Genomic DNA, 12,500 nt, shown 5'->3' with positions numbered 1-12,500 from the left:
GGGGGATGGGGGCAGAGGACCATGATAGGAAGGGGGAGAGAGAGGGGAAAGGTAAAGAGGTAGGCAAGTTAAGAGTGAGCAGAGAAGATGGAAAGGGTGCTAGCAGATCAGATACAAATAGACTTCCATTGGCTTGCGAATCTACCTCGAACTTCCTTCATACTGCACACAGACAGAGTTCATTTGACTATGGGGAAGTACGTAGATAAAGGGCTGCATTGCCAAAAACCCAAAGTATCCCTTTAAGGTCCTTTGATTTGAGCAGTCAAATTAATCAACGAAGCTGCAACAAGCCATGTGGTTTTTGATGAATTTAAAATGATGTGCCTCCCTAGTGAGGCAGTGGTCTAAGACTAGCTGTGCCACGAGAGATCCTGGTTCTAGTCCAGGCTCTGTCGCAGCCGGCCACGACCGGGAGACCCATGGGGCGGCGCACAATTGGCCCAGCGTCGCCCGGATTAGGGGAGGGTTTGGCCGGCAGGGATGTCCTTGTCCCATCGCGCTCTAGCGACTCCTGCAGCGGGCCGGGCGCAGTGCAGGCTGACACGGTCGCCAGGTGTACGGTGTTTCCTCCGACATATTGGTGCGGCAGGGCGTGACAGGGGGGTGTTTTGAGTTGTTCTATGTTACCTATTTCTATGTTTAAGTTCTAGTTTTTCTATTTCTACGTTGGGATTGTTTGGGGTTGATCTCTAATGTGAGGCAGCTGATCCTCATTGCCTCTGATTAGAGATCATATTTAAGTAGGTTTTTTTTTTTTCCTCTTCCTGTTTGTGGGTTATTATCTTTTGAGTAGTGTGGTTTCCTCTCTGCGTCACGGTTTGTTGTTTTTGTGGTTTCAAGTTATTTATGTATCGCAATTCAGTTTCACGTTTAATAAATATGTGGAACTACGAACACGCTGCATTTTGGTCCGCTCCTTCGAACAGCCGTGACAAAACATCAAAAAACGTTGCACAATGAAAACTTCCTGTTGTCCCTTTGACTGTCCATTTAAATCGTGTCAAAGTTAATGTGTTTTATAACAAGGATTTTAGTGCAACCGTTAACTGAAGGTCCTGGTTTTGCTTCTCAGAACGTACATTTTTGACAATTGTCAATTATTTGCAAATATTAGGTGGATCTTTAAAATATCCTTTTTGGGTTCGTCGAGCGGCAGGCAAATGGCAGTGAGCGTGGCGGTGTGTACCACTGCGTTTGTCTTGCAAGAACAGAGGAGAGACAAGCTCTCAGACTCTCAAGGAAGAAAGAGGTCGTTGCCCTCATCCGTGAGAGCGGTGGATTGTGGTCATGCGCCTGTCACGGAGAAACGCAAGCTGGTAAACGACTTATGTCAATTCAAATTGCACACCGTACACATGGTACTACACTCTATCAATGCTTCACATTTATGTTCTGTTCCACATCTGGGAGTACTCCCACCTGTCTTCATATTTATAAATGAAAACATGTGTGCTCTTTTACTGCAGTTAGAAAGTTGTGTACAGAATTACTTAGGACAATTGTAGCTGAAGTTTTGTATTCTAGGTTTTTAGAACACCCTATCCAATTTCAGATTTGTAAATATGTCTATTTTTTGTTATGCATCTAATGACTGTATTGTACAGGTGTTTCTCTGCAGTTTGTCATTTTGTTACAGTGTTTGTATCAGGAGTTATAAAAATTGCTCTTGACGATCCACAGCGTTATGCAGACTTTTCTGTTCAAGTCCAGTGTTACGACACCTGATTTTACTACTCAGCTGGTCATAGAGTCCTCAGCTGTTCATAGAGTCCTCAGCTGTTCATAGAGTCCTCAGCTGTTCATAGAGTCCTCAGCTGTTCATAGAGTCCTCAGCTGTTCATAGAGTCCTCAGCTGTTCATAGAGTCCTCAGCTGTTTATAGAGTCCTCAGCTGTACATAGAGTCATCAGCTGTTCATAGAGTCCTCAGCTGTTCATAGAGTCCTCAGCTGTTCATAGAGTCCTCAGCTGTTCATAGAGTACTCAGCTGTTCATAGAGACCTCAGCTGTTCATAGAGTCCTCAGCTGTTTATAGAGTCCTCAGCTGTTTATAGAGTCCTCAGCTGTTCATAGAGTCCTCAGCTGTTCATAGAGTCATCAGCTGGTCATAGAGACCTCAGCTGTTCATAGAGACCTCAGCTGTTCATAGAGTCCATGAGTAGTAGAATCAGGTGTGGGTAGAACTGGGCTTGAACAGAAAAGGCTGCATAAACATGCAGCTTGTCAAGAGAAAATTGTGGCCATCCTTGAATTGTATTTATAAAGTTGACTCTATCTGAATGTACATTTTATATAACCTTTTCGGCGTAAAAAACAAAAGCAACGTTTTTAAGTCAGAAGTAGGCCTTGGTCTGAAGCTGAAAAATAAAGGAAATTCACATGAGCACCACAATGCCTATTCCACCCATGCTCTACCAAGGTTTTACAGGCTGTTTTTAGGATGTTTGAGAAGATCTGAATCCTAAGCATCCTGCCTAAACATAGTCTGAAGTACAATACCAACATGGCTACTGTAGTAGGTTGAAGATGTGTGCTGGGAAAAACCTTGGTAGAGCATGGGTGGAATAGGCATTGTTGAGCTCATGTGAATTTACTTTATTTTTTTCAGCGTCAGACCAATGCTTATTTTCACTTAAAACGTTGTTTTAGTTGTTTTTTACGCCGAAAAGGTGATATAAAATGTACATTCAGATAGAGTCAACTTTATAAATACAATTCAAGGATGGCCACAATTTCTCTTGACAAGCTGCATGTTTATGCAGCCTTGTCTGTTCAAGCCCAGTTCTACCCACACCTGATTCTACTATTCATGGTTTCGATGAACAGCTGAGGTCTTTAATTGTATTATACCTCGATGCCTCTTCATCATCATCATCATCATCTCTCACCTCGATGCCCTCCTTGTTGAGTGCGTACTCATCAAAGTTAAGAATGGCGGTCTTGATGGTGCGAGGAGGAGGCAGGACGGTCAGTCCGATGTTGATGGCGTTACTCCTCTTGGAGTCCAGAACGATGACCTCTTGACGTTTACCGTCCGCTGCCGTTTTCTGACGGAACAAAAGAAGGACAGACAGACAGACAGAGGTCACTGAGAGGTCACATGATCTGTTATCTGACGGAACAACAGACAGACAGACAGACAGACAGACAGAGGTCACTGAGAGGTCACATAATCTGTTATCTGATGGAACAACAGACAGACAGAGGTCACTGAGAGGTCACAATATCCATATAGTGTAGTTGACTATTCATGATGGACTGTAAAAACACTTTGTGACATCTGCTGATGTAAGAAGGATCAATAAATCAACTTGATTGATTGACTGACTGGATACAAGTAGTGTGCAAGACTCATTCTCTATATACGTAGTCTAGTAGTCTATTCTCTCTCTCTGTCTCTCTCTGTTCTCTCTCTCTCTCTCTCTCTCGTCTGTCTGTCTGTCTGTCTGTCTGTCTGTCTGTCTGTCTGTCTGTCTGTCTGTCTGTCTGTCTGTCTGTCTGTCTGTCTGTCTGTCTGTCTGTCTGTCTGTCTGTCTGTCTGTCTGTCTGTCTGTCTGTCTGTCTCTCTCTCTCTCTCTCTCTCTCTCTCTCTCTCTTTCTCAATTTCAATTGAATTCAAGGGGCTTTATTGACATGGGAAACATATGTTCACATTGCCAAAGCAAGTGAAATGGATAAACAAAAGTGAAAAAAACAATAAAAAGTGAACAGTACATTTTACACTCACAAATTACAAAGGAAAAGAGACATTTCAGATGTCATATTATGTATATATACAGTGTTTTAACGATGTGCAAATAGTTAACGTAGAAAAGGTAAAATAAATAAACATAAATATAGGTTGTATTTACAATGGTGTTTGTTCTTCACTGGTTGACCTTTTCTTGTGGCAACAGGTCACAAATCTTGCTGCTGTGATGGCACACTGTGGTATTTCACCCAGTAGATATGGGAGTTTATCAAAATTGGGTTTGTTTTCTAATTCTTTGTGTATCTGTGTAATCTGAGGGAAATATGTGTCTCTAATATGGTCATACATTGGACAGGAGGTTAGGAAGTGCAACTCAGTTTCCACCTCATTTTGTGGGCAGTGTGCACACAGCCTGTCTTCTCTTGAGAGCCAGGTCTGCCTACAGCGGCCTTTCTCAATAGCAAGGCTATGCTCACTGAGTCTGTACATAGTCAAAGCTTTCCTTAATTTTGGGTCAGTCACAGTGGTCAGGTATTCTGCCACGGTGTACTCTCTGTTTAGGGCCAAATAGCATTCTACTTTGTTAATTCTTTCCATTGTGTCAAGTAATTATCTTTTTGTTTTCTCATGATTTGGTTGGGTCTAATTGTGTTGCTGTCCTGGGGCTCTGTGGGGTCTGTTTGTGTTTGTGAACAGAGCCCCAGGACCAGCTTGCTTAGGGGACTCTTCTCCAGGTTCATCTCTCTGTAGGTGATGGCTCTGTGGGGTCTGTTTGTGTTTGTGAACAGAGCCCCAGGACCAGCTTGCTTAGGGGACTCTTCTCCAGGTTCATCTCTCTGTAGGTGATGGTTTTGTTATGGAAGGTTTGGGAATCGCTTCCTTTAAGGTGGTTGTAGAATTTAATGTCTCTTTTCTGGATTTTTTTAATTAGCAGGTATCGGCCTAATTCTGCTCTGCATTATTTGGTGTTCTACGTTGGACACAGAGGATATTTTGGTGTTTGTACCATTTTCACAATCATAAAGGGCAATTGGTTCTATAACTGATTCAAATATTTTTTGCAGAATTCTGCATGAGGAGTCTCAATTTGGTGTTTGTCCCATTTTGTGAATTCTTCTGTCTGTCTGTCTGTCTGTCTGTCTGTCTGTCTGTCTGTCTGTCTGTCTGTCTGTCTGTCTGTCTGTCTGTCTGTCTGTCTGTCTGTCTGTCGCTGTCTCTCTCTCTTTCTATCTATTCATCTTTCTCTCTCTCTCTCGGTGCGGACTTGTTCACAGCCTGGTAAGCACTCTGAAATTCACTACAGCTGTGGTGATGCAGGGGGGTCGGTATGGAGGGGAAAGAGTATGAGTGTGTGCATGTAAATGTTCCTAAAAATGACAGTGTTGTGTGTGTGTGTGTGTGTGTGTGTGTGTGTGTGTGTGTGTGTGTGTGTGTGTGTGTGTGTGTGTGTGTGTGTGTGTGTGTGTGTGTGTGTGTGTGTGTGTACATGACCTCACTCCTACACCCCACTCTTATAGGCTACCTGCAAACCATTAGTGCTTATTAGCAGAAGGAAATCGTAACAGTTATAACAGCCTGGTCATCATACAACAGTTATAACAGCCTGGTCATCATCCAACAGTTATAACAGCCTGGTCACATCCAACAGTTATAACAGCCTGGTCATCATCCAACAGTTATAACAGCCTGGTCACCAACCAACAGTTATAACAGCCTGGTCATCAACCAACAGTTATAACAGCCTGGTCACCAACCAACAGTTATAACAGCCTGGTCACAACCAACAGTTATAACAGCCTGGTCACAACCAACAGTTATAACAGCCTGGTCACCAACCAACAGTTATAACAGCCTGGTCACATCCAACAGTTATAACAGCCTGGTCTCCGGAACCAACAGTTATAACAGCCTGGTCACATCCAACAGTTATAACAGCCTGGTCTCCGGTTCCAACAGTTATAACAGCCTGGTCACATCCAACAGTTATAACAGCCTGGTCACATCCAACAGTTATAACAGCCTGGTCATCATCCAACAGTTATAACAGCCTGGTCATCATCCAACAGTTATAACAGCCTGGTCACCAACCAACAGTTATAACAGCCTGGTCACATCCAACAGTTATAACAGCCTGGTCATCATCCAACAGTTATAACAGCCTGGTCATCAACCAACAGTTATAACAGCCTGGTCACCAACCAACAGTTATAACAGCCTGGTCATCATCCAACAGTTATAACAGCCTGGTCATCATCCAACAGTTATAACAGCTTGGTCACCAACCAACAGTTATAACAGCCTGGTCATCAACCAACAGTTATAACAGCCTGGTCACATCCAACAGTTATAACAGCCTGGTCATCAACCAACAGTTATAACAGCCTGGTCATCAACCAACAGTTATAACAGCCTGGTCACATCCAACAGTTATAACAGCCTGGTCATCAACCAACAGTTATAACAGCCTGGTCATCATCCAACAGTTATAACAGCCTGGTCACATCCAACAGTTATAACAGCCTGGTCACAACCAACAGTTATAACAGCCTGGTCATCATCCAACAGTTATAACAGCCTGGTCATCAACCAACAGTTATAACAGCCTGGTCATCAACCAACAGTTATAACAGCCTGGTCACATCCAACAGTTATAACAGCCTGGTCACATCCAACAGTTATAACAGCCTGGTCATCATCCAACAGTTATAACAGCCTGGTCATCAACCAACAGTTATAACAGCCTGGTCACATCCAACAGTTATAACAGCCTGGTCATCATCCAACAGTTATAACAGCCTGGTCACAACCAACAGTTATAACAGCCTGTTCACATCCAACAGTTATAACAGCCTGGTCATCATCCAACAGTTATAACAGCCTGGTCATCATCCAACAGTTATAACAGCCTGGTCATCAACCAACAGTTATAACAGCCTGGTCACCAACCAACAGTTATAACAGCCTGGTCATCATCCAACAGTTATAACAGCCTGGTCATCATCCAACAGTTATAACAGCCTGGTCATCATCCAACAGTTATAACAGCCTGGTCATCAACCAACAGTTATAACAGCCTGGTCATCATCCAACAGTTATAACAGCCTGGTCACATCCAACAGTTATAACAGCCTGGTCATCATCCAACAGTTATAACAGCCTGGTCACATCCAACAGTTATAACAGCCTGGTCATCATCCAACAGTTATAACAGCCTGGTCACATCCAACAGTTATAACAGCCTGGTCACAACCAACAGTTATAACAGCCTGGTCACATCCAACAGTTATAACAGCCTGGTCATCAACCAACAGTTATAACAGCCTGGTCATCAACCAACAGTTATAACAGCCTGGTCATCATCCAACAGTTATAACAGCCTGGTCACAACCAACAGTTATAACAGCCTGTTCACATCCAACAGTTATAACAGCCTGGTCATCATCCAACAGTTATAACAGCCTGGTCATCATCCAACAGTTATAACAGCCTGGTCATCAACCAACAGTTATAACAGCCTGGTCACATCCAACAGTTATAACAGCCTGGTCATCATCCAACAGTTATAACAGCCTGGTCACAACCAACAGTTATAACAGCCTGGTCACATCCAACAGTTATAAAAGCCTGGTCATCAACCAACAGTTATAACAGCCTGGTCATCATCCAACAGATATAACAGCCTGGTCACCAACCAACAGTTATAACAGCCTGGTCATCATCCAACAGTTATAACAGCCTGGTCACATCCAACAGTTATAACAGCCTGGTCATCATCCAACAGTTATAACAGCCTGGTCATCATCCAACAGTTATAACAGCCTGGTCACATCCAACAGTTATAACAGCCTGGTCATCATCCAACAGTTATAACAGCCTGGTCACATCCAACAGTTATAACAGCCTGGTCATCATCCAACAGTTATAACAGCCTGGTCACATCCAACAGTTATAACTGCCTGGTCACAACCAACAGTTATAACAGCCTGGTCACATCCAACAGTTATAACAGCCTGGTCATCATCCAACAGTTATAACTGCCTGGTCACAACCAACAGTTATAACAGCCTGGTCACATCCAACAGTTATAACAGCCTGGTCACCAACCAACAGTTATAACAGCCTGGTCATCAACCAACAGTTATAACAGCCTGGTCATCAACCAACAGTTATAACAGCCTGGTCATCAACCAACAGTTATAACAGCCTGGTCATCAACCAACAGATATAACAGCCTGGTCACATCCAACAGTTATAACAGCCTGGTCATCAACCAACAGTTATAACAGCCTGGTCATCAACCAACAGTTATAACAGCCTGGTCATCATCCAACAGTTATAACAGCCTGGTCATCAACCAACAGTTATAACAGCCTGGTAAGAGTCTATATCGTTCAGGAATAATTGAAGGCTTTGATTTCTGGTCAAACATGGAAAAGAGGTATCAGAAATACATCAAAACACAATAATGTTGACGTAAAGACCGCTGCTAAACTGATATCAATTCTTATATTTAGTTTGGGAGACATTTGTTCAGCCTTCTGTAAGTTTAAGAAACAATCAACTTAAACATTTAAGACACACAACTATTTTCCCTCACTGGTCTATTAACTAATTTAACGCCTGGTAACGTCTTTTCAAACAGCTCTTACAACAGAAGGGAATTATTATAATTTTCACAATTTCACAATATGATTCAGTCATAGTGAGAAGATATATATACAGTTAGTATATATATATACATAGTGGCTGTTATGTTCAGCTCATATTGTCTCCTGTTACTGTCCTCTCTTCCACTGACTGTTATGTTCAGCTCATAGTGTCTCCTGTTACTGTCCTCTCTTCCACTGACATACTGTTATGTTCAGCTCATAGTGTCTCCTGTTACTGTCCTCTCTTCCACTGACATACTGTTATGTTCAGCTCATAGTGTCTCCTGCTACTGTCCTCTCTTCCACATACTGTTATGTTCAGCTCATAGTGTCTCCTGTTACTGTCCTCTCTTCCACTGACATACTGTTATGTTCAGCTCATAGTGTCTCCTGTTACTGTCCTCTCTTCCACTGACATACTGTTATGTTCAGCTCATAGTGTCTCCTGTTACTGTCCTCTATTCCACTGGCTGTTATGTTCAGCTCATAGTGTCTCCTGTTACTGTCCTCTCTTCCACTGACATACTGTTATGTTCAGCTCATAGTGTCTCCTGTTACTGTCCTCTCTTCCACTGGCATACTGTTATGTTCAGCTCATAGTGTCTCCTGTTACTGTCCTCTCTTCCACTGACATACTGTTATGTTCAGCTCATAGTGTCTCCTGTTACTGTCCTCTCTTCCACTGACATACTGTTATGTTCAGCTGATAGTGTCTCCTGTTACTGTCCTCTCTTCTACTGACATACTGTTATGTTCAGCTCATAGTGTCTCCTGCTACTGTCCTCTCTTCCACTGGCTGTTATGTTCAGCTCATAGTGTCTCCTGTTACTGTCCTCTCTTCCACTGACATACTGTTATGTTCAGCTCATAGTGTCTCCTGCTACTGTCCTCTCTTCCACTGGCTGTTATGTTCAGCTCATAGTGTCTCCTGTTACTGTCCTCTCTTCCACTGACATACTGTTATGTTCAGCTCATAGTGTCTCCTGTTACTGTCCTCTCTTCTACTGGCTGTTATGTTCAGCTCATAGTGTCTCCTGTTACTGTCCTCTCTTCCACTGACATACTGTTATGTTCAGCTGATAGTGTCTCCTGTTACTGTCCTCTCTTCTACTGACATACTGTTATGTTCAGCTCATAGTGTCTCCTGCTACTGTCCTCTCTTCCACTGGCTGTTATGTTCAGCTCATAGTGTCTCCTGTTACTGTCCTCTCTTCCACTGACATACTGTTATGTTCAGCTCATAGTGTCTCCTGTTACTGTCCTCTCTTCCACTGACTGTTATGTTCAGCTCATAGTGTCTCCTGCTACTGTCCTCTCTTCCACTGGCTGTTATGTTCAGCTCATAGTGTCTCCTGCTACTGTCCTCTCTTCCACTGGCTGTTATGTTCAGCTCATAGTGTCTCCTGCTACTGTCCTCCCTTCCACTGACATACTGTTATGTTCAGCTCATAGTGTCTCCTGTTACTGTCCTCTCTTCCACTGACATACTGTTATGTTCAGCTCATAGTGTCTCCTGTTACTGTCCTCTCTTCCACTGACATACTGTTATGTTCAGCTCATAGTGTCTCCTGTTACTGTCCTCTCTTCCACTGGCTGTTATGTTCAGCTCATAGTGTCTCCTGCTACTGTCCTCTCTTCTACTGACTGTTATGTTCAGCTCATAGTGTCTCCTGTTACTGTCCTCTCTTCCACTGGCTGTTATGTTCAGCTCATAGTGTCTCCTGTTACTGTCCTCTCTTCCACTGGCTGTTATGTTCAGCTCATAGTGTCTCCTGTTACTGTCCTCTCTTCCACTGACATACTGTTATGTTCAGCTCATAGTGTCTCCTGCTACTGTCCTCTCTTCCACTGACATACTGTTATGTTCAGCTCATAGTGTCTCCTGTTACTGTCCTCTCTTCCACTGACATACTGTTATGTTCAGCTCATAGTGTCTCCTGTTACTGTCCTCTCTTCCACTGACATACTGTTATGTTCAGCTCATAGTGTCTCCTGTTACTGTCCTCTCTTCCACTGACATACTGTTATGTTCAGCTCATAGTGTCTCCTGCTACTGTCCTCTCTTCCACTGACATACTGTTATGTTCAGCTCATAGTGTCTCCTGCTACTGTCCTCTCTTCCACTGCGCTGTTATGTTCAGCTCATAGTGTCTCCTGTTACTGTCCTCTCTTCCACTGACATACTGTTATGTTCAGCTCATAGTGTCTCCTGTTACTGTCCTCTCTTCCACTGACATACTGTTATGTTCAGCTCATAGTGTCTCCTGTTACTGTCCTCTCTTCCACTGACATACTGTTATGTTCAGCTCATAGTGTCTCCTGTTACTGTCCTCTCTTCCACTGACATACTGTTATGTTCAGCTCATAGTGTCTCCTGTTACTGTCCTCTCTTCCACTGACATACTGTTATGTTCAGCTCATAGTGTCTCCTGTTACTGTCCTCTCTTCCACTGACTGTTATGTTCAGCTCATAGTGTCTCCTGCTACTGTCCTCTCTTCCACTGGCTGTTATGTTCAGCTCATAGTGTCTCCTGTTACTGTCCTCTCTTCCACTGACATACTGTTATGTTCAGCTCATAGTGTCTCCTGTTACTGTCCTCTCTTCCACTGACATACTGTTATGTTCAGCTCATAGTGTCTCCTGCTACTGTCCTCTCTTCCACTGAAACTGTTATGTTCAGCTCATAGTGTCTCCTGTTACTGTCCTCTCTTCCACTGACATACTGTTATGTTCAGCTCATAGTGTCTCCTGTTACTGTCCTCTCTTCCACTGTCATACTGTTATGTTCAGCTCATAGTGTCTCCTGCTACTGTCCTCTCTTCCACTGACATACTGTTATGTTCAGCTCATAGTGTCTCCTGTTACTGTCCTCTCTTCCACTGACACTGTTATGTTCAGCTCATAGTGTCTCCTGTTACTGTCCTCTCTTCCACTGTCACTGTTATGTTCAGCTCATAGTGTCTCCTGTTACTGTCCTCTCTTCTACTGAACTGTTATGTTCAGCTCATAGTGTCTCCTGTTACTGTCCTCTCTTCCACTGACATACTGTTATGTTCAGCTCATAGTGTCTCCTGTTACTGTCCTCTCTTCCACTGTCATACTGTTATGTTCAGCTCATAGTGTCTCCTGCTACTGTCCTCTCTTCCACTGACATACTGTTATGTTCAGCTCATAGTGTCTCCTGTTACTGTCCTCTCTTCCACTGGCATACTGTTATGTTCAGCTCATAGTGTCTCCTGCTACTGTCCTCTCTTCCACTGACATACTGTTATGTTCAGCTCATAGTGTCTCCTGCTACTGTCCTCTCTTCCACTGACATACTGTTATGTTCAGCTCATAGTGTCTCCTGTTACTGTCCTCTCTTCCACTGACATACTGTTATGTTCAGCTCATAGTGTCTCCTGTTACTGTCCTCTCTTCCACTGACATACTGTTATGTTCAGCTCATAGTGTCTCCTGTTACTGTCCTCTCTTCTACTGACTGTTATGTTCAGCTCATAGTGTCTCCTGTTACTGTCCTCTCTTCCACTGACATACTGTTATGTTCAGCTCATAGTGTCTCCTGTTACTGTCCTCTCTTCCACTGGCTGTTATGTTCAGCTCATAGTGTCTCCTGTTACTGTCCTCTCTTCCACTGACATACTGTTATGTTCAGCTCATAGTGTCTCCTGTTACTGTCCTCTCTTCCACTGGCTGTTATGTTCAGCTCATAGTGTCTCCTGTTACTGTCCTCTCTTCCACTGACATACTGTTATGTTCAGCTCATAGTGTCTCCTGCTACTGTCCTCTCTTCCACTGACATACTGTTATGTTCAGCTCATAGTGTCTCCTGCTACTGTCCTCTCTTCCACTGGCTGTTATGTTCAGCTCATAGTGTCTCCTGCTACTGTCCTCTCTTCCACTGACTGTTATGTTCAGCTCATAGTGTCTCCTGTTACTGTCCTCTCTTCTACTGACTGTTATGTTCAGCTCATAGTGTCTCCTGCTACTGTCCTCTCTTCCACTGGCTGTTATGTTCAGCTCATAGTGTCTCCTGTTACTGTCCTCTCTTCCACTGACATACTGTTATGTTCAGCTCATAGTGTCTCCTGTTACTGTCCTCTCTTCCACTGGCTGTTATGTTCAGCTCATAGTGTCTCCTGTTACTGTCCTCTCTTC

The 12,500-nt window shown here is 43.5% G+C and overlaps 1 protein-coding gene across 5 annotated transcripts in view; it reads right to left on the bottom strand.

Moving 5' to 3' along the window:
- The window catches only part of LOC106570731 (FH1/FH2 domain-containing protein 3), a 191,231-nt gene that overhangs the window by 13,309 nt on the left and 165,422 nt on the right, over window positions 1–12,500 (bottom strand). For all 5 annotated transcript variants that reach the window (XM_045709310.1, XM_045709312.1, XM_045709313.1 and 2 more), the window contains one exon: window positions 2,890–3,048. In XM_045709310.1, coding sequence (XP_045565266.1) covers window positions 2,890–3,048 — 159 coding nt within the window. The remainder of the gene's footprint in view (window positions 1–2,889; window positions 3,049–12,500) is intronic.

The sequence above is a fragment of the Salmo salar genome, chromosome ssa27, assembly GCF_905237065.1.
Source record: "Salmo salar chromosome ssa27, Ssal_v3.1, whole genome shotgun sequence".
NCBI lineage: Eukaryota > Metazoa > Chordata > Actinopteri > Salmoniformes > Salmonidae > Salmo > Salmo salar.
The sequence above is the reverse complement of the archived record's forward strand: the minus strand, read 5'-3'. Positions and strand labels throughout refer to the sequence as shown.